At 39.1% G+C, this 26,998-nt stretch overlaps 1 protein-coding gene across 1 annotated transcript in view; it reads right to left on the bottom strand.

The window, feature by feature from the left end:
• Window positions 1–12,397: 12,397 nt before the first annotated feature.
• SEMA3D (semaphorin 3D) overlaps window positions 12,398–26,998 on the bottom strand; it is a 93,091-nt gene continuing 78,490 nt past the window's right edge. Inside the window, exons 15-17 of the mRNA XM_026052213.1 lie at window positions 25,566–25,630; window positions 23,245–23,384; window positions 12,398–13,264 (exon numbers count right to left, since the gene is read on the bottom strand). Of these exons, the coding sequence (XP_025907998.1) occupies window positions 12,851–13,264; window positions 23,245–23,384; window positions 25,566–25,630 (619 nt within the window). The 3' untranslated portion in view covers window positions 12,398–12,850. The remainder of the gene's footprint in view (window positions 13,265–23,244; window positions 23,385–25,565; window positions 25,631–26,998) is intronic.

Below are 26,998 nucleotides of genomic sequence, written 5' to 3' on the forward strand. Positions count from 1 at the left end.
TTTCTAGGAATGACTTTCACATAGCCTGTGAGCTACAGCACTATAATTAAGAAACATTCCTCTTTACAGTTTGAGTCCTGGGTATTTAATAATTACCTCTAACTAAATTGATGAAAATGAAACATCTGATGGCAACATCTGCGTGAGCAGGGGGGTTGGACTCGATGACCTCTGAGGTCCCTTCCAACCTTCGGCATTCTATGATTCTATGATTCTATGATTTTGAGGGTAGATTCTATATTCTTCACTTATAGTCTTTAAATAAAATTTTCCTGTTTGGATTATTTCATATGGTCTTTTTAGAATTTTGTGTTTGGATCAAGCTGTTTATAGAGAAAGATCTCGCGTGGTTTCAAGACAGATTCAAATTTACTTTTTTTTTTTTTTACAACTAACTTCCCAGCACTTGATAAACCATAAATTCAGTTAAAAATTATGCCAAATTTTGCATCGTGGTTCTTAAAATTTTGTGATTTTTGTGATTCATTCCCAGACTTACTAAAACTTCTTTTAAAACTACAGCAGAAGAGTAAGCTAGATTCCGATTCAACCCAGCACTAAAATGGGGTTCAGATTTAAAYATAGTGTTAGTAAAGAAAGTAAAGCAAGCATGTTTAAGCATGCCTTGGGAATATAGAGTGGCTCACATCAAGCTTACAAAAGCTAGAATTCAATCAGTGTGCTTGGGATAAATCAGTATAGCCTAAATCAAGTTTAAATTGTTTAAAAGGAATGACTGAGGATCAGTGGGTTGTGATTGCACTCCATCACATTTCTCATGCTTTCAGATATATCATTTATAGCAAGATAGTGTGAATGATGACTATTATTCTACTATCAATGAGCAGCTGGATCCCATATTTCAGTAGGAAATTACAGATAACACAGCCAGATAATGATGATTTTTGCCAATAGTCTTTGCTAGATTATTGTTTGTAATAAGATACTTGCATATGGACTGCAAAGCCACATTTCAGAATATGCTTTGAAATATTTTATTTTGTTCTTTTAAAGATTATACTGTTGCAGCAACTCTACAAAGACATAGGGACAAATATGCAACATCTGTGCATTTCTTTTTCATTTTTCTAATATACACTTATCATGTACACAGATGTATTTTTCCCCATATAATACAAACCAGAAAATGTATTACCATTTCTATTCAGTCTTCATCAAGACTAAGTAAGATTTGCTRTTCTTTTCATTTTATCACCAAAAAAATAAATTCTGTCACCTCTAAAACCATGATGCTTATGATCACTACAACATAATCATTCAGCTAGTTTAGGACTCTATTAGAGCATGTGTTGCCCTAAATATTTTTTCTTACACAATTTCTATTATCTAATTATCTATCTATATATATCTCAGCCAAAGATTATTTCAAAAAAATGTTTTTCACATAATAATGGAGGATTGCATTTTTTTTGATTCTGTTTTGATTCTGTTGATTCAGCCTTTAACAAATATCTTCTGGATCTTTCAGTTCCTTTCAAATCTATTAGCCAACTGGTAATGTAAAACAAGCTTGCTGTGCTATGTCTGAATTGCTGGTAGTTTCTTAGTATTGTATTTTCCTCTTTCAGATAACATATCCATAGATGTAAATCTATATTATTCTATGAACAAAAGAGGTCTTTATGCAGCCTAAACAAAAGTAGGGCATATAAGATAAATAAAAACGACAATAAAAAGAGTTGAAAAATGAACCYCAGAAGTAATAGTATTTTTAAATAGATTTGTGTATGGAGAAAAAGAGCACTGATAATAAAAACAAGAACAACAACAACAACAAAAAAACTTCTCTTAATAGGAACAGAAAGGAATTGCATCAGTACATCAGTTCTACAATTGATATTCCAAAGCCTTTTTATTTATCATAGAGGACTTTCATACACTATTGTAATGACATCCAAAATGACCAAGGAATAAAACTGAAGTATGGAGTAACAAGTTATGTGAGAATTTATCAGATAAAGAATGCACCTCTACAAAATGAAATTCATACTGCATAAAGTTAAACAGGACATTATTATCACCTCTAAACTCTATAGATAAGAATGCAAATTGAAGCATCTTTATGTGAGTATATGTCATCCACTCAGGAATAAAAGATAAAAATACTCCTAAAAGGAAAAGTGAAAAAAAGAAAATGGAAGTAGGAAAGAAGCAAAGGAAACAGTATGTAAATTTAAAATCGTTGATTGTAATCAGCACTTATTCATGTTGTTCCAAGATTTTCTTTTCACAGAAGAAAGCCATTTGAAAGGAAAGGTGCAAGTTTCCCATTACATGCAAGGTAGCTTGTTCTCTGCTGCCACTTCCAWGTGGCATGTAACCAAGGTGCAAATCTAGAGATCTAAACCATCTTTTTGATGAAACTTTAATACGTAAGCCGATTCTGCTGCATTTGCCTATTCTACCATTCTATTCAAATAGAAAATCTTGACATTCTGAAAACTGAGGRCTACCATAATTAATTCACTGCTGGAAACCACGGGTTCAATCTAAGAGAATACTCCTCTTTATGTCTTGCTGTAGAGGCAACTATAATGATTAACTGACGCTCAAACAGATCGAAAATTTGTCTTTGAAATACAAGGCCACTCCATGAAGAGAAAAACTAACTCTGCAGTTAGGTTCCTGACCAATGTTTTAAGGATTAGAGTTCACTCTTTCCTCTACCACAAATATTTATTTTGTGACTTAGGGATAGATCCATAATAAGCTTTACTGTCACTCTGCAGCTTAATTCCTGAGTCCCAGCTGCTCAATATCCCGAATGAAACCTGTAGCTTGGGATTTTATGCATGGGTTATTTACACAAAGTTGAAAAGTGGGGAAAAAATCTAAATTGAGAGTTAGATTAGCAACAGTGATAGAGCAATCCTGCTTGCTGCTAAGAAGATCAGCTTTGAACCTATATAGTTTCCAAATGACCTAATCAGGTTCCTGGGWTCATCCTACATGTGGCTGATGTTCTGTGCACCATTGACCCTTCCAAATACATAAATCCTTGGCTGTGCTGGAGTCCCAGCGCTTATCTAGATCACTTGCACAAATATTTCAGGAGTGGCAGACTTCTTATCAGAGTGTCTGATCATACTTCTGGTCTCCGGTAGGATAGACACTGCTGTGCAAGTGCATATGTATATGRAGAATCATTCTGAACATTGTCTTGGGTCAGATCAAGAGACAGGGCATTGCTGTCTTCTTTTCCTGAAAGAATTACTGATGTTTCCTGTAATTTTTAATCACTTACCAGGAAACTTGCTCTTCAAAAACCTTTCTCTATTGCTGTGCTTTGCAGAGTAGAAGAAAGTCGACCTATCTGCTGACTTCTAAAGATTTTYGCTTAAGAATAGCAACAATTTTATTATTGTGACCAGTCTTCTTCGTAATACAGTATAAACCACAATGGATATTACTTTGATTCCATAACAGAGTTCTATGTCTCCTAAAATAAATAAAAAGATAATGACAATGGCACTGGTGTTTTTAAGGAATGTTTTATGTGGCCACACTCTCAGCTTCTGAAAGTAGACCAGCAATCTCAGCCCTGCCAGTGTCAGCACCTGGCTCAGCTTGAAATCRCTGAGAATAATGCCAGCAATGGGCAGAAACAAGTCTTGTGTTAAWAGATTCCAAACACTTTGTGTTTGTGGTTCTGTTTTTATGGGAAAAAAAAACAACCAAGTTTTATAGGGAACTATTACTGACCACACCTATCTGTAAGAGATAAAAAAAGCAGCTGCTAGCGCTTTCACTGACAGTTTTCTTTCCTGCATAGTGTTGCAAATAAATGCAACATTGGCAGATTAATTGCGTGTGATAGTGTCCTTAAAATTTTAATGGTGAGGCAAAGAATGAGGCTTTGGCTATAGAGTCAAGGTTTGTCATTTCCTGACCTAGCCCCTTAAGTTTAATTTAACAACTCCTAAAAAAATGCTTGCTAACTTTTTCCATGGTATATTTAGTTGTAAATTATCTTAAGGAATTTAAGCCAAACCAGCAAGGAAGATAATATTTGCATTTCACAAGCAGTTTTGTGCATCCTGGCATATTTTTTTGTTTGTTTGATTGTTTTGTCTTTTAATGTGAGATTTCTTGTAGCACTGGGGAACTGAAAGTTTGGTGACTGGCTACAGACAGGGCTAWTCCCATACGTACTAGCACTGTGGACGCAGCAGTGCAGAGTATATGAACCCCATAGCATCCTCTGCATCAGGTTTTACCTTGCAGAAACACAAGTGATTATGAATAGACAGCTCCCAGATGCCTATTGTTTTCACAGTACATATGGACCCTATGTGTGAACATGTCCCTGAATACTTCCAGTGATTTGAGTTAAGCACCTGATTTACCGCATGCCTCTTACCTTAAACACAGATTTCCTCAGCTAACAGCACTTCTGGTTTCTAAGGGCCTGGCAAAGAAAAGGCATCACTCACTGAAAAGAGTGGAACAGAACAAAATCAGGAAGCTAATCAATTTTAGAAATGTTTCTGAGCAACTGTAGTTTGATTTGATGAGCAACAAGGGTGTATGCTTTTTCCAGAGCCCCATCCCTAATTGTCTAGAAGTCTGACCTTGCTAAATCATTTCAGATAAAATGTCAGATTCCAGCTTAATTAGCTTTTCTTTCTACAAGTGGACACAAAGTAGAGCTGCATTTATGATCTTCGGAAGCATGYGGCTGCAGAAGGGAGCTCGAGCGTTTCTTTCTCATTCCCCTTCCCTCTCAACTCCATCACCGACTAATGAACCTGGATAATCACCAGACTTTGCAAAGCACCTCTTATCCTTCAGGAGCTACAAGTACTTTAGCAGCTGTACAGAGCACCAGATCGGGGACGGCCTGGCAGAATTCCCATTGACTTCAATGGGACCAAGATTGATCCTACACGAGACGTTATCAAGGGCGGCCACCTGCGGGGAGGGAGCGAGGGAACAGCAGCTGCTTAACAGGAACGCAGAAACAAGAGTTCCGACTAGGAAATGAAGGATGCCGTATCCAATTGCAACCACAGGTGGAATTTAGGTAAGTGGAACATTCTTGCCGCAGTTGGGACTTGGCATCGACTTTCAGGCCGGCAGGACCATAGGGTCTTTCCCAGTGAAGGGTCAGAACCACTGTGATCTAATGGACACAGCATGGGACTGGAAATCAAACATCCTCAAGTGCACYGGCATGGATGTCCTTGGAAATAATGTGACGACCGTCTGTTAGCAAAATATCCTCCTTAACCTTTAATATATCCCATGAAACACAAGKGGCTCTGCTGGAGGCTAGAAAAGGAGGTGGACAAGGGAGTCTATTTATTTCCTGCCTGAAGGACTTTTATTATTTTCCAAAATTCCCCTTTCCCTGTAGCCATTGAGAGAGGTAATGATACTTGATTAAAAAAACAAACAGCCTTTCCTTCTTCCAGAGATATCCCTATCCTAAAAACACTCCTAATTGCAGGAAACAGTCACACTCCCTTAGAGCCAAAGGTGGCTCCAGAGGCTGTCAGAGATAGAGGCTGGATCAATTTGACTGGAGGGTATCTGTGAAATACAATTTCAGTGCAGTCTTTAAGGATACTGGTGTTAATCATTTAGAAATGCATGCATTTAAAAGCTGTTATTGAATAAAACCCAACAAATATAGAGCTGCCTTTTGTGTATTGTTTTGTGTATACTAACTCCAAATCATGTAAGGCCTGTGGCTCCCCTAAGCTGTTTTTGGAGGTTCACTCTTTTTATTGGTCTGGAACATGTTCTCCATATAGGGGTGAAACTCCTTATTCAGGTAGGATGCCTTCTGAAGCAAGACACTTTGGATGGCTGACCTTATACTAATTCCATAGCCTTGGTATTTCCATTATTTCTATTGGGCTTTATTTCTCTGAAAGCTCATATTTTCCTCTAGAGTTGGATAGGGATTTAAAGAAGAAACACAGACTGAGAATTTGCTGTTTATTACAGTACAGATGAAAGATACATTTAATGGTTTCAGTTACCTTGCAGAATAAGATTGGAATCTCTAGTAAAATAGCAAGAATGGCAAGCTCATTGCTTATTATTGGTCTGAAGTGATTTTTCACTTATAATATTAGCACAATTAGCTGTAGTCATTTACAAATAGATACTCTTATTAAACAGTTTTACTCATATTATTCTATAGTTATGCTACAACAGTGAAATTCAGCCCCAGTCACAAGGCCAGCCTGTGTACCACTCATACTGTACAAATTAAAAAGGTTTAAGGAAAACTGTCCATGTGCTGGGCTTCTGAAGGAGCAATGTATTTTACCTTAGGAAAAAATATTAGTATTCATTGGTCAAATATGAGGCATTAATAAAAATTGTGATGGCAAATCCATTTAGTCTGTTTTTCCACTCTGGAATTTGGAGATATTCCTTTGTAATCTTTTCCTTTCTTCCCAGCCAATACACATCCTGAGATAATCCCAGGTCACTGGGGTAAAGGAAAGTAGAGAAGCATGCATCATCCACAATGAAAAATCCATGTAAACATTTGAAGATAATCTATTTTCACTTGTATTACCTCAGATCTGTATGCTTTGAATCCAGTTTTTACAACCAAGAGATGCTGACAAGCAGAATTAAAAGTGATTACTAGAATTCATTTCTACACAAAAAGTCTTTTACAGAAGTCACATAAAGTTTCAAACAATGATACAGGTAGTCTCTGCTGCTGCTTTCTAAGCTTTGAATACACTACACTTGGATATAACATTCCACTTCAACTTACAACTTTCCCATTTTTTTTCTAATTTTGCTTATCAAAAGACATTTCAAAGTGCAGATCAGAAAAAATATTTTAGAAAAGAAATTCTTAATTAAAAATAGTTTAAATAAAAACATATTTTAATGAAAGTTGATTATTAAATACATTTTTAAATCTGAAAATAAACTTCTGAAAGTCCTGAAAATAAAAAGTGGAAATTTCTGAGATTTTGTTAATGCATTTTTATTTGCATAATTCTGTCCAGTGACAGACCTAATAACAGCTTAGATTTTCTGTATCTATTTACATTGATAATGCTTTAAAATAAAAAAAAAAAGAAAAATACACCTTCTGTAAATTTATCCTCAATTTCAGCCCAGACTATATAAATGGTACAGTGTCTATTACATTTCAGTATAGTCATTAAAACCATAAGGCATTATCGACTATGATCATATTATGTTATCTCCATATCGAAATAGCTGCATAAAACTTCTGTCCCACTTATCATTTTGTCCTGTGTTGCATATCTAGAGAGTGTCTGGACTAGGGCACGGTTCTTCCTAGTGGTAGAAGTAGCAGAAATAAAATATTTAGAAGAAACACACACACAAACACACAAATAATATAATAAAAAAAAAAATCCAAAAGACCTTCAGGGAAAAAGGTCAAAGTAGGAGGCAACACCAAAACCAAAGTTTTTCTAGGCTTGTTAAAAATACTGTGGGTGTCTATGGCTGAGTAAAGGACTTCTTTGGCTTGTCCTTTTTGAAGCTATTAACCAGCAGTCCATATCAATCCAAAAAGTCACCCATAAATGTTCTTCTTCCACAATATGTAATATCTTACATTTTAAAGCATAAAAGACTTGGATTTTAAATTGGTGAATTTATTAAAGTATTAACATCAGCAAATGGAAAATGGAGAACTTTAAGTAAGACTCACTAAATTTCCACTGAAGGTGAAAAGCCAATCTGGTCTCTACCACACAGTAGTTTGTTAACATCTGATATAGAATGTAAAACCTAATGCTTAGAAATATCCTTGTTTGCAATATTCCTTCACAGAGAAGCAGAATTGCATGACAGAAGGAAAATGTCTCAAAGACATGAGAAAACTGGCTTAACTGGAGGAAGGAAAAAAAAATCAAACAAAAAGAAACCCCAAGTAAATACCCATTCTTGCTACTCCTGTCACCACAGATGGTTCAGCCACAAACTGGAAGGTGATAATCTGAGGTTTAGAATTTGTTACGTACCATTACCTGCCCCAAAAAAGAGGGGGGGGAAAAGAAAAAAAAAAAAGGTATTTACAATACATTTTAAGATGGTCACTATTTTGATATTATGTAGAACTTCGATTTTACAAAAAAAAAAAAAAAAAAAAAAAAAAACCCTATCTCTTGGAATGTATAATCAAATCATGTCTTCTGTTTTGTTGCCATAATGAACTTACTTTACAGATCTGGAGAACTGGCCTACAACTGCGAGGAATTTCACACTTCAGCTAACCACGGAAGCCTAACTCAGGGTAATGTTAGCAACACTAGAGTAAAATATTAYGATAGAGACCATTTAAAGTTTATAAAATGTAACAAAATATATGAGAGACATGAGGGCTTAATCATCCGTCCATGTTGATGTAATGCTTTAGACTTCCCCATCTCATCTGCAACTGTAGGAGAGAAGAACCAGCCCGATGCAGTGTATAGAACAACACACAGTTTGGACTGTCTAACTACTGGACTGTTAGTAAATAAGAGTCTATTTAGGCAAGGATTCAGTTCTGCTGAAGCCATTAGGATTTTAGTCTTTGCCATCAGTGGAAGCTGGTCTGAACCTCCTCCTGAAATCATTTGCAATTATCAGCTACAAAATGAGCAGACAATAACACGTTAAGACAAGACCTGCTATACATATGTGCTTCCATGGCAAATCATGAGCAAAATCAATTTTCATTACTAAATATTGATCAAACATTATTACAAGACTATGGACTCATTATATGAATAACAAGCAATAATAACAAATAATTGTCCACCATCTTAAATGCAGATCAATACRCATAACAGTCAGATTAAAGGGTTTGTAACACTTAAACGGTGGAGATCTTCTGATCTCAACAGTACATGGACCAGAAGAACTCCATTGCATTTAACCTAATTAGTACATTATGAGTGTCATAAGAAGTCCAAAAACTGCTTATGATTAGGCTGCTAAGATATCTCAAGCATGTGTAAGTTTAACTGCTTAGAGGGGGAAAAAATGCTTATGGCTTGAATACACATTCACACCTGCTGTTAGAGCTGATTCCAGTAACAGAACAGGTTTACCACAATAAGTGTTAATACTTTATTCCTTTTTTTTTTTGCTAATCCCATTTTCTGCTTTATTTTAACTGACTTCTTGATTGCTGCAAACTTTAGGACCCTGTTGGGCTTTAAAGCTTATGTCAATTTTTAACATTTTCATAACGTCAGCTCACATTGTGATGGTTATTCTAAGACTCCATCTGAAACCCCTGCACTTTGATTAAACTCCAGTTTTTATAGAAGTAGGGTCAGAAAGAGGAAAAGATAATTTATTATTTATTAATAATCAGACTCCTGGTAAATATGTAAATATATATCTATATTGCATCATATGAACTAAGGGATCTGTTTAAAATTTTCAGCTATTAAGGTGGAGGCAACAATTTTTCCACTCTGAATCAAAACTTCGTTTAACTTMATTTTTATTGAGCTCTTGAAGGAGTTTAGGTTCAGTTTCATTTTAACTATGAGCCTGTTGTGGCTTGTAGTGTAGCTTACAGCAGCACAACTAACCCCCAAATCCTCATTTTGAAATTCAAGTAAATTTAGATTTGAGGCTTTAAATTACACACAAGGTGAAACTTTTTTTTTTTTTTTTTTTTTTTTTTTTTTTAAATGGAGGACCTTTTCCAGTCCTCTCCTGTTACAATTTCTGGGTTTCTGGGTTATGTCATCCTTTGAAACCCTCTGGAGGATGCCAGGTTGCTGGATGACCCATTGCTCCTACTACTCCTACTTGTGACCTTGCATTAAGAGTCTAACCGAACAAAATCCTGTCTTACCTTCTTCTTTAGGGATCCCTGGTCTGTCCAACTCATACACTAGTCTCCTATGGCCTGTGGAAATGTGCATTAGCTGCTGCACACAAAAAGCTGTGCTAGCTGTGCAAGCTACAGGATATGTCTTATACAATGTATCRAACCACAGATTTTTATCTGTGCAATATTATTAAATACCTCTCCCTGGGGCAGTATGAACCCAATAGAGTGCACTGATCTGGAGGATATTGAAATTATTTCCCTGTGATGAAAGTGGCCTTATATATCACTTGGGGTTTCACTCTAGCAGCAAACCCCAGACTGATGAGGTCATTTCTTTAAGAAGAGTCTCATTGCAACAACATTTGGAATAAATGAAATAAAAGGCATTTTTTAGGAGTAATAACATTTTAATTCAACTACTTAAATTTAATGCTTCCAGTGCTGTGACCATTAGTCATTCAAGACTTCTACTGAAGTCAAAGGTGAGCTTCATTTGCAGAATACATACTCCCAGTCATTTCTAAATATGTCAAATGATTTAGTTTTCATGGAAGACGAAAAACAGGAAAGAAGGAGTTGATTTGCTTGTTAATTTAGAAAGCAAGCATGGGATAAGAACTTTCTGAAATGCAACAATTCAAGCATTGAGTCATCACTAGGGAGGAAAACAGATCTCTGTCAGTGCATGCAAATTTGTGCACCTAGACCTGAGTGTGATTCCACTCATTTACTTCAGGCCAAGTTAGAGAATTGGGACTTTATGGACTGATAAAAATCCAGTAAGGAATAATCTGGCAAGTTCTGTAAACTGACAGCATAAGTTTCCAGCCAGGAATACTGAGTATTCCAGGCTAAGGGTACTTTAAAACTAGCAGTTTAATACACCCCACATGTCCTTAGAGAAAACTAAATAGTCCKTAATATCAAGACACCTCAAATGACGAGTCTCTTGTGAAACATCTGGCCTTAGTTTTGCAGCAAAAAAAATGACAAAAAGTTCTATGCAGGTGCTCAGACATTGTACTACTGGTTAGTATCTTCAGCATCAGTCTCTCTGCTGATTAAAGCTCTTTTGCCACAAAATTCCCTCCTTCCCACAGCCATGTTTTTATAATATTTAGCACTCAGTGCTTTACACTATCAAAGCATTTTACGCATGCTATCTAATACCTTCCAATTAACTCATACATCTCCTATTAAAAAAAAAAAAAAACTAAAATTAATGACATATGGTACTGCTGGCTTTTATATAATATATGCAAATTCAGCTTTAAGGGACAAACTTGGGTAAGCTGAGCTCCTTTCCTGAAACCCTCCCTACACGTTGCCGCCTTAGTGCTTCTCAGCAGAAAGGAAATGAACAATGATGCAAATTGCAGCCACGCAATTAGGGGCCAGGGACCAAACGTACACGCAGACACCAGCGGGGCCATGGGCAAACTGCAACTTGCAGCGCCAAGGTTTTCAGTGCCTTAATGAGCTGCACACCAATTACACTGGCTTCCCACAGACCTTGCTCTGGAGATCTGCAGAATGCATGAGAAACGGGTGAAGTCTGTCGTTTTGGTAGCCATCAAAGCTCCCTTCCATGCGAGGAAGTGCCTAATTTGTCATTTCACACTCAAAAAGGCGTGAAAGGCAAAGGGGAGGGAGGTTAGATGGAAGACAGAAAATGGGGGAGCGACTCATGGGAAGGCATAGTAAGCCTAATTTTGAGCTTGTGTTTGTTGTTGCAAATCACGAATAAATTCGATGAAATCACACTGATATAAAACAGGTAAGAACGAGGCCCAGTGTTTCTCTTATATAGAAAGATTCAGACTCTTAAAACCCAAATATGAAACTAGGAGCAAGGAACACTTTATAAATGAGATTCTGGTCTATAGCAAATTTCTAACTTACATATTTTATTTACACATGGACATCTTTTGTTTTATTTAATTATAATAAAAAGTATTAATTCCAACAATGCAATTTTTTTCAACTTAAAAATACATAAGACCTTTGGGAGAAAAATCCCAAAGAATACAAACATCTGAGGAAAGTCTGCTCTGTATCAAGAGCACTGGTCTCAGCTGCTAAATATGTTTCCCTCATCGTCTTTTCTTTAGCTTCGCTGTTGTCTTTTATTTTTCTTTCTCTCTGCAAAAATGAAGCTAGCAAAGGGCCAGAGAAACAGTCAAATCCTTTGAGAGATAGGAGAGGTGCAGGCAGGAATCCCATTATTTGTTAATAGGATTTGTGCACATACCTCCCACGCATCACTTAGGAAATTTACTCCCAAGCATCTTGGTGGCAGTTTCAATTAGAGTCAACATTTCATTTCAGCAGATGGACTGCAAAATGATGGCTTCTCAAACTCTGAAGGATAACACTTTATAATTTCCCACTTTTAAAGCACAATTATGCCGTTTTCCTTTTGTGGGGAAAATGAATGTTGTCCCTAAGCCAACACTTAATTTTTTTTTTTTTTTTTTTTTTTTTTTTTTTGCTGAGCCTCTCCCTGCTCACAAATTCCACCCATGTGCCTTTATGCAAAATCAACGGGTTAAAAAGAGAAGGGAGAGGGAGCGCATTTTGCAGATCTGTCACACATTTCTACAGTGCTTCTTATTCAGAAAGATGCCAAAGAACTACAAATACGTCTGCCCTCCTCTGAAATGTAGCCACCTCTGAGGGGGAACGTGGCAGCAAGTACTAACACGGGAACATGGACACTAGCTCCTATGTGAAAATTATGCAAGAAGTACAGAATACAACTCGTGTAGCCTCAGGCTATCCAGAAATTACCTAAAGTGTACATCTTTTGTTCTTAATGAGTATATCTGAAACTATTGCCTGGTGTGTGGTACTCCAATAAGGAACATTTCATTTGGTACTGTATCCCATGACACAAACCCATAACATTATTAGTGATGGTGAGTTATCTGATTTTGACAAGAAGCAATATTAATTCATAGGCAAGATGCACAAAACCATAACACAGTATTTTTTTTTCTTTCCACAGAAAATGTCCTTGCTTTAAATAGAATTTCCAGACTACGTAGATGGTGGCCGGGCAGGCTCGTGATGCCTCCGGTTTCGCTTTTTCTTCATCTCCTGCACGTGCTTCCACTTGGCCCCACCTTTGTTCCGCTGCCGCCGCTTCTCGCGGTGCCACATCTGCTCACAGTACTCGTCCAGGCTGAAGCTGGGGCTGCTCACCAGCTGGATGTAGTCCTTGTACCTGAGCCGTGACTCGGTGAGCAAATCCCTCACCCGGCCCTCCTCGTCCTCCGTCTTCTGAGTGCTTTCCATTTGCCCATTCTCAATGACGTTTAAATTCAGCTTCACGATGGTGTGCACGAAGGTGTGCTCCTGGGCTTTGCAGTAGTAGGCTCCTGCATCCCGCCTTTGCAAGCTGCGGATCAGCAGCCCATGCTCCGTTTTGATGATCCTCTCATCGGCCTTTAGCTRTGTGATGGGACAAAGAAGAATACATGGCATTAATTTCATTGGATAAAGTGCTCCAAGACTGTCTCCAGTTGGAGGGAAGGCATAGTTGGTACATGGCACATCCCATCCACGGACTGCCAGCACRGATGGGGTATGTGAAGCTCAGGCAGGTGCCATGCAACCCCTGAATTTTGGAGGGATGCTCCTAATTATAGCATCTCCATCTCCAGCGTTTCAGCATGCGTTGGTGAAATACACACTCTGCACAGCTGAAAGGACCCCAACACTCAGCAGACCGAAATAAAGGTATCCTACATTCTCCATGGAAGGGTCAGCTTTTACTGCCCATAAATCCCCAACATTTTTTAACTCATGAAGCAGAGACTTTTTTTTGTTGAGGTATTTGTACTTCACCCGACATATTTGGGTCCTTGTACATACCTGAAGCACTGAGGCACTATTATCTTTCTTAATCCTACTACAACTACTGAGTTTTTAAAGTCACTTCATTTGATTCTGGTTTTCAACTTGGCTTTATAAAAGCGATATGGCTTTGACTCACTGGAATATGACTAAAACCACCATATAATACCAGAAGACTAAAACTCCACATAGTTCTTCATTTTTTTTTTCATCGTGTTGACTTTAAGGACAAAAAAGGAAAGAACTTACAGGGAAAAAAAAAATGTATACGTATAGGGAAAACGTACTGGCAACGAGAAGAAAAAAAAAAAAAAAGAGATTTTGAAGATTTCTAGTAGAGGCTCAAGTCTGTCAATGGAGAATTATACTTTGATTTACGAATGGAAATATTTCCCAAAATACAGCATAATATCTCTTGTTACAATAAGAAGCACCTTAAGAGTAATAGCACTGTCAGGTAAATTATATATCTGGTGATCTGAAGATGATTTACAAAATAACCTAACTCCCAGAAAACAACCAGGACAGAGCAGCAGGTACCCAAATATTTTTGCAGATGTAGTACCTAGAAGGTAAGTGATTTGCCAAAGCCCATGCAAAGATCGATAGCAGAGTTGGGAGTAGAAATGAGAGCCCAAACTACCAGTGTCTTTTTCTGACACCAGCCTTTGCTTGGAAAATGATCCAATTCCAGCAGCAAGCTGCCACCTTGGGGAGCGCTATGCTCTGCTGCCACGCAGAGGCTGCAGCACCCAACAGCACTGAGACGACCTGGAGCGCAGCTCCAGGAGCCCTCGTTAAAGCCAGTGCTTTAAATACTGCACCAGCACTGCTGGTGGTATCACTATAACGTTAAAAAAACTTCAGCACAAGACAGAGGATTCAGTTTAAAAAGGGAGAAAGGAGGGGGCAGAGAAACTCAGCGATGAATCTGGAAAATTTCCCAGGGTGTGCATCTGACCCTGCAGCAAACTTCAGAGAAGGAAGAGCAGGGAGGCATAAAGATGCCTAAATTAGATWTATTCACAGCGGGTAAGCTACACACTGCTTCTTTATGTAAAAAATCTGCACACGATTTCCTCCTCGAGTCCATGGGAAAAGCTGTGTGTGCGTGCAGTATGTGTGCATATGTGTATAGACATATACTTTTTACATATATATRTTGTGTGTATATATATGATAAGATTCCGTAGTAACTATTTTGTAATTACTAGATAGTTTTATAGACTATTCCTAGAGCACTAGAGAAAGCAATACACACATAGGTATACAAATAATACATGCAGAGATAGGGTGGCTCTGGTTTGATATAGTACCCACTATAACACTCTTGAGTAAGGTAMGGATAGACAGACAGATAGATCCATTCCTCTGTATTACCATTGATCTGACTGTATCAGAGACAAGAAATAACTGCTACAAATCCCACAACAGGACATGGCTCTGGCAGCCCAGTCCTTTGTTCAAACCCTATTTGGCTCCCGCCACTGTTCACAGTGTGGGACTGCCTCTCAGCTTCAGCTTCTTTAATCATAAACTGGATATAACCATGTGTACTGGCACCAGCGGTATGAAATCCTGCTAATTTCAGCAAATTCCTGGAAAAATGGATTATCTCCTGACAACAGGTGCTACATGAGCACAAGCTAGTTTTGATTTACTACACCAAATTTAAACCAGAGAATTCATGGTGGATACACAAGCACTTGTACAGACGATAGCAAGGGGACAGATAGTAAAGACCACTTCTCTATCCACAGAAGCTACAGTAGAAGACAGTAGTTCTTAATTTTAACAGCCTGTAACGCTTTATTCAAAGTTAAACTCTGTACCTTTCTCATTGTTGCTGTAAATGTAGGGGCACAGAAGGCATTAATGCATCAAAAGATAAGTAGCTGTAGGCAGATATGCATCTAGGGCAGGTGTTTTCTTGTGGGGCTGGACTCCACAAAGAGAGGGAGAGTGGGACCAGGTGGAAATGCCCAGGTGGGAGCTTTGCTTGTCATCACCTGATGGGGAAACCCTTCTCTCCTGCCCAGGCTTCATGCCAAGGATGGTGAATCCCACACATCCATGTGTGAGGAACTTGGGGAAAAGAAGGATGGGAAGCAGCCGATGATTCCCAGACATGTGGGTTCTGTGAAGTGCTACCACAGAGCCAGTTCCCACATTGTCTGAGTGAGAGCGGGAGCCAGTTTGTCGAGCGGGGGGCTCTGTGCAGTTGCACTCGTAGCATCTGCCGATCGGCATCTCTGCCAGAATTAGAGTCCAGAGTGGCTGGACAGCTGTGCACCTCCCACCCTTGGACGTGCTCCAGCCACTCCAAAGGGCCCCTACTAGCAGTCCGAGGATTTTCCAGTGAAAGGACAGCAGAAAAACGGCAGATATCCAGCTGGAAAGACCACCAGACCCCATCTCCCTGCAATTTGTAACCATTCACCATTGTGCCTTCTGATCTTAAACATGTTAACTAAAGGAGCTGCCCTCTCTGCCTGGGGTATCCCCGAGGAGGCTAACAGAGTAAATTGGTCATGTCCCTTAATCCCAGGCCATCACGACATCTATTTTTAATGAAGCAGTGCTCTTACAGAATGTCCTGTGCTAACCTTGGGTAATGATTTACGGGGACTGTCACCTCCTTCTTCTCTGTGGTTTCATTGTTCATTCCTTTCTTATCCTCTGGCAGGATGAAATTATGGCTCCGATTTCACACATATTGAGCAACACTTCATTATTGTTTTYCCTCCTTGCTTCTCTTTTCGGTATCCTGTTTATGTTGTTTTACCCACAGGTACARAACTCTTCCTGCCTTTCCTCTCTACTTGTTGCCCCACAGGGCTCTGGAGTTTCATAAACACCTGGCATTTCATTACTTGGTAGCAGATCTTTAACCTTTCTCTTGAATACTTAATGTGGTCTTTGGTTCCTGRACTATCGATGTAAAACATAATTTACTAGATTTTGGGGACAGTGAAAAAGTATATGTAGGTAAAAACATCATTTTATCTCAGTCAAATATGGATTTTTTTTCAATATATCATAACTARTTACTGTCTTGTATTACAACTCTTAAACTATTTATAAATTCGAYAACAATTCAGAATCACAAAAGCTTTAATTCCTAAAAGGATACAGATATGTGTTTAAATCTGTTTAAATGATTTAATCTTTAAATCATTTTCTTAGTGGAGATGGATCAGATTTTGACTATATTTTATCATAAAATGTATTTTTTAATCTGYAGTAATCACTTTAAGTTTGCATAAGACACATTACTTAAAACATGGGGCATGCCATAGATAGCAACAACACTGGACAACAGAAAAAGACCTCCATGTAAACCAAATACTTGATTTTCACTACCTGGATTTAACCGTGCAGAAAGAATAGGCCTTGCCAATAAGGATGGCAAATCTTTAAACAATCAGTAGGTTGGAAAACAACCAAGGATTTGAAAGTGCTGTGGCACCAGGTTAAGTCAATGCCTTTTGTCCTTTGCTAATGATGTGTTTAGATAGCTCCCTCTTTACAAATAATTCACATGTCAACTCTTTCACAGTTAAAACACTGCACCTGTCTGGGAGAAGAAAGTGGCTTCAAAGCCTGCCCTCCCTCATTAATCAACATGAGAAAAATGCTAGAGGTAAAGCTGGGCTAATCAAGGGTTAGCTGCAAACCCTGAAAAAAATCAAGCGTGGGAGGAAGGAAAAGGGAGAACATTTGCTGAGATTTTGCATTCATCTTTGTTTGTGCATTGTCTTCTTCATCCCCACCACTTGACTGGAAATAAAGGTCAGTCTGGAATTGCTGTTATATGCCATGTTGTTGCTTTTGTATGGGGAAAATAATCATTTAACTCTAACACAACTGCAGTGTTATTTTTTTCTCTTTTTTTTTTTGTTTTACTTTCTTTTTATTATTATTATTTACTAAGAAACTACAGGAAAAATTAAGAATATATTACTAGTACAATATTWTCATGGAGACATAAGAGTCCTATTACTTTCAAGGTGAACCTCTGAAGCTAATGTCTCACTACAAGTTTATTTTTAAACTCCTATCCCCAATTATATTCAGATGAAAGGAAAACAAAAAGTCACATGGCATATGTCAACTCAGAGTTACTTTTTTTCTCTACATTTTTCTAGACAACTCAAAAATATTAATCATATCTAATAATTTGACAATATTGAGGGAAAGTGGGATAATAAAACAACAATTCTAATCCAATGAATCAGTAAAACAAAAGAGGAAAGAAGGAGAGCTGCATTTAGTTCCCAGGCTGCAGAATCCACGTCTAAATGTTTTCCTTCTTTCTTGCTCTCTTTCTCACTGACCAAAGCTTCAGTGTGTGTCTGCAACACAAACACTGAACTGCACCCCTCTAACCAAGAGTCCTACTGAGACTCACACTTGACGCATTTCCTATTCCTCACTCAGCTCTCCACCAACTCTCAYGGAATCTGTGACCTTTAATCATAAGATGCTGCTGACCAGATGTTTGCAGCACAGATGACCATGGCTATTGTGATGCAAAATTGTCCAGACAAGAAACAACATGGAAGCTTTTGCTTCACACTGCTTCACTCACCAATGTATGCCTGATAAGGTTAAGTAAATGGGACATAAATCTAGGCTGGTCAAACTGAAAGATGCCTTCCAAGTCTGGCTAAAACACAGAAAGGGAACAACAGCTCTTTGCTCTGATGAGGTAAGTGGGTCAGAATGCTGTGCCTAGCAAGGCCTATTCTCTAATTCTGGACTAAGCCTTCCAGGTGGGCATTAAGCTGGGTCTTCAGGAAAACACAGCCTTGTTTTGGGGCCGGAATTTGGCAAAAGAGCTGCTGCAGGAGACACCAGAACATACTTCAGCCTTCCAGAGGATTCCTCCCCTCAGATATGAACAGAGCAAGAAAGAGCAAGGTAGGAAAGACTGGTGCCTATTCTTCATTACAAACCATATGGCTTGTGCTGTACCCTGCTAGGGTGCGTGGCAGCTTGGTAAACATCAGGGCACAGGTGACTTGGGCTAAAAAACTCAGCCTTATGTAGAGAGCCAAATATTTTTAAAAGCCATTGGACACTCAAAATAATGACTTTCTGTTCACTAATAGCCCTGCATTTGCTTTTTTATTCCCCCCCCCCCCAGTCCTGACACCTATTATATACATAGCACAACACACATGAATTTTAGGAGAAATAAACATCTGATTTTAACCTTCAGGAAACTTCATCACTTTAACACATTATGGACAAACGATGTCCCAACTTTTTATATGATTTCCACTCCCAATAAAGCTCTGACTCCACTCAGTGACTAAGCCTGAAAGCACGGGAATAAATATGATCAATTGCGTGAGCACCACAAGATGCAAAAGCACTCRATATTTGATTCGTGACCTTAAAACAGCCCCAAACTGCAGGGAAATGTACTCCCACTGGCWGTCAAATGACCTGGTGACAGCTCCTGTGTCACAGGAGATCCTGTCCCATCCCACAGGTCGTTCTGGCTGGAAGTTGGAGGCTGAACCATGACCTGGAGGGCGAAATGTCAAAGGCATCATGCTGGGCCAAATGCTTCCCATCTCCTCTGGATTTTGCCCTTTTCTTTTCCTCAGGAAGCTGGACTGCATGTCATGGACAAGGCATAACCTTGTACAACTGTTTGCAAAATGAGGTTTAAAGATTTGCTGAGACGTTACAGGTTCAGCTCTGGAACTAAAAGTCCATAACTTAAGTTCCAGGTGCAGAGTCATTTGTAGAGCCTGGTATCGTCATCACTATAAGTTATACCTTGAAGACACACACTGAAATAATGTATGGTGTTATTTGAGAAATCTACTGCAGGAAGAGGGAAAGAGCATAAAATATAACTGTAATAGGAAATATTACAGTAAGGCATTGGCCAAGCAAAGATCAAGCTACATGTTAAATATGACTGCATTGTTTCTGTCACATTCGGCATTTTGGTCAAATTGAAGAAATTTGAAAAAAAAAAAAAAAAGGAAAAGAAAAAAATATACAAATATATTCTATATTTGTATCTTTCAAACTCTCCATTTAGGCAACAATACTGAATAATTTGTTTTCACTGATGAATTACATTTCAAATTAGAACACATCAAATCTTTAATTTCTAGATCCCCAAATAGTGTTCTAACCGGAAAATATCTTTATTCTCTATAATAGGAGAAGTGATCACTCCGTATTTGAGTGATTTGGTAATTTATTTAGGCTACAATATATAAATCTGCTGCATTTCAAATGCATAGCTGTGCATTTGAAAACATTCAAAAATTAATACATTTATCTTAAAAAAAATAATAACATAAAGCTCCTCTTTAAAAAAAAAAAAGAAATTTCCCAGCATGATGATTTTGGGTGTGCAAAATGAGTTTACTTGCACTGACTTCCAGTTTTTACAACACTGACACTAACCTGCTTCAAAATACTAAGAAATCTGTTCCTATAGGAAGAAGAATTTTCTGGCAGGGACCAAACAAAGCTCATACTATCTCTAAATGATCTCATCCTGTGATTGCCCAAGTGTTTATGCATTTACATAGGCTGTAGTATTCAAAGACTGAAAAAAAAAATAAAAATAAACTAACAAAACTACCCTCAAGGAGTTCCGCAACATGTGCTCCAACTTCTATTTTATCAAAGTTAGATCACAGAAATACTGCTATGGCTTTAGGGACAATATGTGGCAAGAAGATATTTGCCTACTGTTAGCATTCATAATGCAGACAATCTGTCTGCAGATTTCTTCTTCAAATTTTCTTCTAAATTTGCCTCAAAGGTTAATCTAGTCTTTTAGCAAAGCTTTACTTTTCTCATACAAACAGATGCCAGGCTGTTTACACAGTAAACAGCACTGGGGAAGGCTGCTAATGTGCAAAGAAGTGTGCTGGGTGCTTGTTAAAGATCCAAGTGCTGTCGACCCATGCACCCCTTGCAATCCTTGGCTCTTTACTCAGGAAAACTGGGCCATCCCATGGGACAGCAGCATTACTGCTCCCGGATTACTGGTATTTCAGTACAAAATAGGGAGTGGAGTGCCAGTTCACTGCCCCAGTGAACCTTTYGTAAATAGGAACAGTAGCAGGAGATAATAAGGTAATAAAGCTTTAAGTTRGGCTATATTAGGTAGGCTTATAGGCTGCCTTAACTTTGTTCAAGAGCCAGTGTGACCTGCAGTCTGATCTACAATTGAATGAGAAAGACAACATGAATTTGGTTTCCTGACCTCCAGAGGTCTGTAATTAAAGCAGTATTTTGTAAGAAATTCAACCATTTTTTCCCCCTCAGTTTGAATAGACAAATCTGAGAAACAGCTCTGTACACAGCTCAGACTTTCAAAACCATAAAGTGGTATTTATTGTGATTCTGAATTACACAGTCTTCACAAGGAATTGGCCACATTTGGCATTTTGTAGCTTAGTTAGAGAAACGTGGACCTGTGTTATAATTAAAACACATTCTTTTTATAATGATTGAGGCTCCTTAAAACTTGATATAAACTTCTTGTTCAGGAAAAAAAAAGTGAAAAAAAAAAGAGAAAAAAAGTAAGTATCTGCTTAAATATATTTGAAAATGAGACTTAAACACGTGGTTGGAATTAAGCCTGTACTTAGCTTGTTTTCCTGAATGAGGATGGGTATAATCAAATATGTTAAGTGCATTTTCTGAACTGTTGCCTTAGGGAAGTAGAGCACAYAGTCATCTGTACAGGACAGTTAAAGATAAATCAATTACAGCATAAACCATGAATTTTCATAGGTCTTTAAAGACGGATAAACCCAAGCTTACGGTAAGTTTTGAGTTCAACCACCTGTGGCTATGAGCATGCTTGGCCTGCTGATCAGAAAACTGCATTTTTTTTCCAAGTATGGATTATAACAGAAGTTAAAGACAGCATTTCAAACCACTAACCTCCTTCCTTTGGTATTAAGCCCACACTATGGGAAATACTGTGCCTATCAATGACACGTTCTTTCTCTGCAGAAGAAGGAAGGTTTGCCAAACCAAAGCACAAGACAAAGGAAGAAAATTCGAAGTACTGCAGTGTTGCAATCCTGCATTTTTTGTCTCATCTGGAGGAAAATCAGAAGTGCTTGAGGCCTCCTTACCCTCATTTCCTGGGCCAACACATAACTGGAATTAGCAGCTCTAAGGCAGCCACTTTTTGGAGACTTGCCTTCACACTGTAAGCAGTGCTTTGAGTTTACCACGGTGAGCTGCATCTCAGCAAATGTGGCTGTGCTCACAGGTACCAGGGCAAGCCTAGGCCTCCCTGACATTTAAAAGCAAAGAGCCCRCGTTTGCACCTAGAAGGTCTCATAGGAAGAATGAGCATTGAAAAAGGAAGGCCACACTTGAAATGACACTKTGCATTTCACCGAATCAGAGAATCATACAATCCTTAAGGTTGGAAGGGACCTCTAGAGATGATCTAGTCCAACCTGCCTGCTCCAGTAGGGTCTCCTACAGTACATGGCAGAGTCGCATCCAGGCGGATTTGGAACATCTCCAGAGAAGGTCATTCAAACTAAATTTTATCTAGGTTGAATATTTAACAACAACAACAACAAAAGCCTATCTAACACCGGGGACCAGCTCATTTGAACAGACAGTTCTTTTCTCTTTCCCTGTTGCCATGGTTGCAATCACAGCAGGACTTGGCCTCAGATGCAGAATCGTTCATGTAAGAGAAAGGCTAGGAAGGCTTATGAGGTTGGAGATGCGCTCAAGCCCAGTCCAAAACAGTCCCACTCCATAGATCGTAGACTGTTTGGGTATGTGCTTGGGCCTCCTTCATTTTCTCACTAGCTCAGAGAGGAATCTGCAGGAAAATATGGAGGATACCAGCAGGGAACTAGAGTCTTTCCAAGGGCTTCTCCACCAGGGAGGACCCCTAGCCTGATCCTGCAGGAATTAGGGACAACCACAGATCTCACTGCTTTCTATTCCAGATGCAAAGAATGAATCTTTAACCTGACTTCTTCATACAAGTGCAGAGCAATATTTAAATAAAATCCTCAGACTCCACCAACAAAACAAGGTGGAAAAAAAAATTATGTCTGAATGGATTGTTCCTTCCTCAGGGAGGGATAGGGAGAAGAGAGCCATATATATCAGCCCTTAGCTACATCGCTCAACATGATAAGGGAAGGCAATCAGACACTGAAGTGAATAAAGTTTCATTTTTTTGATACATTTTTGTTCATAGAACTATTAGTTTTGCTAATTACTAGGAGGAAGAAAAGTAACTTTTTAGTACTTTTTAGATTTTTTACTGTTTAAAACACAATTTCTCTCTTTTTTTTTTTTTTTTTTTTTGGTAATAGAATGAGCATATAAGTCAAAGTAAATAAACAAAACTGCTTAAGATGCAGTACAAATGGCCTCTGTCTTCCCCCAATGTATGACCCAAATGGTGATACCAGAATGCTATGTGATAGCTAAGGTGAAGCAAGGAAAAGTAAAACATCTACTAATCCCAGTAACTCCTGCCTCTCAATACTCAGCTGAATTCTCTGTGGAAGAAACTTGCCTTGATGACTATAACTTACCTCTTCTCGATGTTCTTCTCCAGAGCGTTGAATATACCACCTAATAGAGGCTTGCTGCGACTTAGGAATACATTCCAGAAAAGTTGAATTAAATTCAATGCCAAAAATCACCTTTTCATCAGCAGTTTCATGACTAATGCCTGGAAAGCAAACACAGTACAGCAGATTAACCCTGACCTGATTTTTAAAGCAATGGGAAAATAGCCTGATTCAGAACAGATGCTATAAGAGCAAGTGAAGTACAAAAAAAGCAAAAGGAAACTTAACTTCTAGCTTAAAACATAACTATGAGGATTTAGAGGCGGCTGCTAACCTTCCTTCAGTGCAACTGGTTTTTAAGGAGGTCAATAAAATCTCTATCATGGGCTTGCTCCATTTTAAAGTTGAGGCTTTCACCTTTGAGGGATTTAAAACCTGCTCTGTATTTTTCCTGGAYGTAATGCTACTGCTGGACCTGACTGAGGGGGAGCAGTGACTGAAGCCAGGCTCTGGTCACTGGGGTCTGCTTTGCTCCTCCTGAACCCTGAGAAGGAGTCACRGGACTATTTGACTTTTTCAGTTGGTGGAACGCTGTGCAGACTGCTTTAGACAAAACTCCAAAGTTGAAATAAGCAGATCTGGGTTCCCTTTGTGGCCTTCTGTAAAACCTAAGCATGTCATTTCTAATCTCTGCTCTCTATTTTCCTTTCCAGTACAGTCTTATCTGCCTTATCTGGGTCTTATCTGCCTTATCATTAGGCACAAGCTGTTACTTACACTTTGTCAATATCAGTGAGGAAGGTGAAAGCAGCAGCTTCCCCTAAAACAAAAGTCAGCTCAAAAACAAAATGGATGCAATTTTGTTTTTTTTTTTCAATATTTTAAGTATATATAGTAGATCCACAGAAATTCAAGCTCTCTGAATTAAATGCTTTTCTTTTATTTCACTGCACCACAGAGGTTTCAGCAGAGGCAAACAACTTCATGAAGCCAAGACAGTCTGCAAACAGAAAATCTTGCACGATAGAGTACTAAACTTATATAAGCTTTGGGGCTGTAACACTGCTAATCATCACAAATAACARAGATTAGCCAAGAGCCTGGAGTGGTACAGGCCAGCTTCATGTTCTTATGGTGCACAGTGGTCATCCTCAGCAGGATAAAATTTATCTTGATGGCATGCAGGAGGACCAAGGATTTGTTTCAATTTGTGTACTGAGCCATTTTACATTTGTCCAGCAAGAACGTTTCTTTCACTATCTCTTTATGCATCCAGGAAAAAGTGGCATTGGCAGCCTTTCTCCTAGTGTTGCTGCAACTGAGAGCTTTGCACAGTCTCAGATACCGCAGTAAGTGGAGAAATGCTGGCCCTTTGGGAACCAACGGGAGTTTTGCCATTGACTCTAATGGAAATAAGATTTTTTGCCTGACTTTTTAATTATGTCTGCATGTACGCATGTACAGTGGGAGTCCTGTATACTGTGCAGCAGGCTCGGGCTTTGATCCTGTGGCAAGCAGCTCTGATTTCTGCAGTGTCTCACACTGAGATCTGCGGCAGGCATCCAGCGCCGCCACGGCATGAGAATAACCGGAGATCAGTCAAAAGTGGTGGCTTCACTCGAATCAAACGTTCAACTCTGCGATACGATCAATACTGTTTTGACTGGGCTGTTCACTTTAATAAGTGAATACAAGAACCCCAGACAAACCCAAGCTTGGTTTTGAATGCTTTCCATTTATTCATGCTGCCACAGAGATCGCTGTGTAACCACAGGACTTCATACTGACAGTGCAGGCTGCAAGGGAACGGCTGCAGTTGCCAACGGAGCAAGCCAGACACTTTGGCATCCGAAAAGAGGGTGTGGGAAAGGGAAGGGGGAGCTGGCAGGAGGAGGTCGAGGCTCTTGTTAATAACAGGAGTATTTAAGTAGCCTTGGGGAGGGGGAGCTGCACAGTTTGGCAGCTGGACCTGGGCCCTTGGACTTTTGTCTTGATGTGCATGGCAGCAGAGAAGAGGATGGAGCAGCCCCTGCTTGCCCATATAGGTTTCCTCATGAGATTATCTACTCTCTTTCTGAAGGAGTGTAGGTTCTGGTATCTGCTCAGGTGCAGTGTAAGGTTTTTGCATCGCTGGCACATTTTGGTGCTGTGGGTCAATGCTGGGATGCATTACACAAGGAGCATGAGGGGTGCTGGACACCATATCCAGCACTGGCCAAGCCTCAGCAAAGCCAAGGTACACAGTGGCAGCAGCTTCCCAAACGTCATCAGTCCCTCCAGCTCAGCAGATTTGCAACTGTTATTGAAACAACCAAAGGAAAAGAAAGATGCAAAATACTCACTGTCTTCAATGTCCCAGCACTGTGCAACAGGGTCTCCGTATTTGACATCCTGCCTTCTGGCTCGCCTATGGGAAGAGCATGAAAACTTGTAACACTTCAGACATAATTGCTGGAATTCAACAACAAAATGCAGAGGAGCTCAGCAGATGTGGACTTGCGTTGCTCCCACCCTACTGCTGACAATTACGGTCTTAACTAAAACCAGCCTCACCCTCAAAGCAGCATGTGGCCTAGAGAGATTTGTACAATTCACATCAAGAGAAAGGCTTGTGATTTGGGAAAACCGCTGGGAAGAGCAAGAGGGAAAAAGAAACAAAAAAAAAAGAGAAAGAGGGAAAAAGAGGGAAAAAACCCGTTTGCCTAGACTAAAAGATGTGGAATATGGTGATAGAGCATCTGAATTGCTCCAGGAGCTCTATCACAGATCTTCTGATAGAATTGATTGTCTTGGAAATATTCAAAAACATATTTAATGGTGTATGTTGTGAAAAAGAATTCTGGTTCAGTGGGTGATTCAAAGCTGAGCTCAGGATCTGCCCAGGATAAGTAGTAAGTCAACCATTAAAATGAAGAAGGAAAAACTTACAATTTACTTAAATTAAAAAGTAAATAAATGACACAAATCTGATTATCTTTCTTTATAAGGAAATGAACGGAGTAAAGTCCTGGGAGTCTTAGACTGTCAACCCAGTTTCACAACTAACTTGTTTGGTAATCTCTGGGTGTGTTACTTAAACTCACTGTGATTTAATGCTGTTTCATTATAATAGTTCTAAAGAAAAAAAAWTCTTCCCATGTCAATGACTGCATTTGTCTCCCAAGAGCTAGAAACAGAAGTTCATATTTTAATCTTTCAGTAGAAGCAGCTGAGACACAGGAAGGAGCTCACTTTCTCACAGCTACATTGCAAGTAAAAGGAGGAGGACAAAGYGATGCCTCGGCAGGAGAGCTGGATCCTGAGGCAGAGGTGTCCACTGTGGTAAAAGGTTTAGACATGCTGGAAGCAGAGGCAGCTAGACAGAGGGAAACATTTAAGTAACTGATCTACTGGAGGTTTCCCAAGGCCAGTCACCCATTCCTTCTTTTGGAGCCACAGATTTCTGGCCTATCCACCAAACCGAACATCTGTTTAAGAGCATGGACCATCAATCTCTGTATCCCAGTCCCATCTCAGGCTTCAGCAACCCTCACGTGTGACTAACTTTGCAGTGAGCCTGAACACTTGCTTTTCTGCTTTCATCTACATTTCACTGAATTTAGTTTACTTTGGCTTTGAGGGAAAATACATAAAGTTCCATGACACCATGACACAATAACCTATGACTCATTAACTTCAATGGCTTGTCTAATTGCTTAGGCCCCAGTCCTGCAGTCCCTAAGGCAGAAGAAGGTCTCATTCCAGAGCCTGAGCTCAGGCTGCAACCCCCGACCCT

This window comes from Nothoprocta perdicaria, unplaced genomic scaffold (genome assembly GCF_003342845.1).
Source record: "Nothoprocta perdicaria isolate Ctin4 unplaced genomic scaffold, notPer1 scaffold_85, whole genome shotgun sequence".
NCBI lineage: Eukaryota > Metazoa > Chordata > Aves > Tinamiformes > Tinamidae > Nothoprocta > Nothoprocta perdicaria.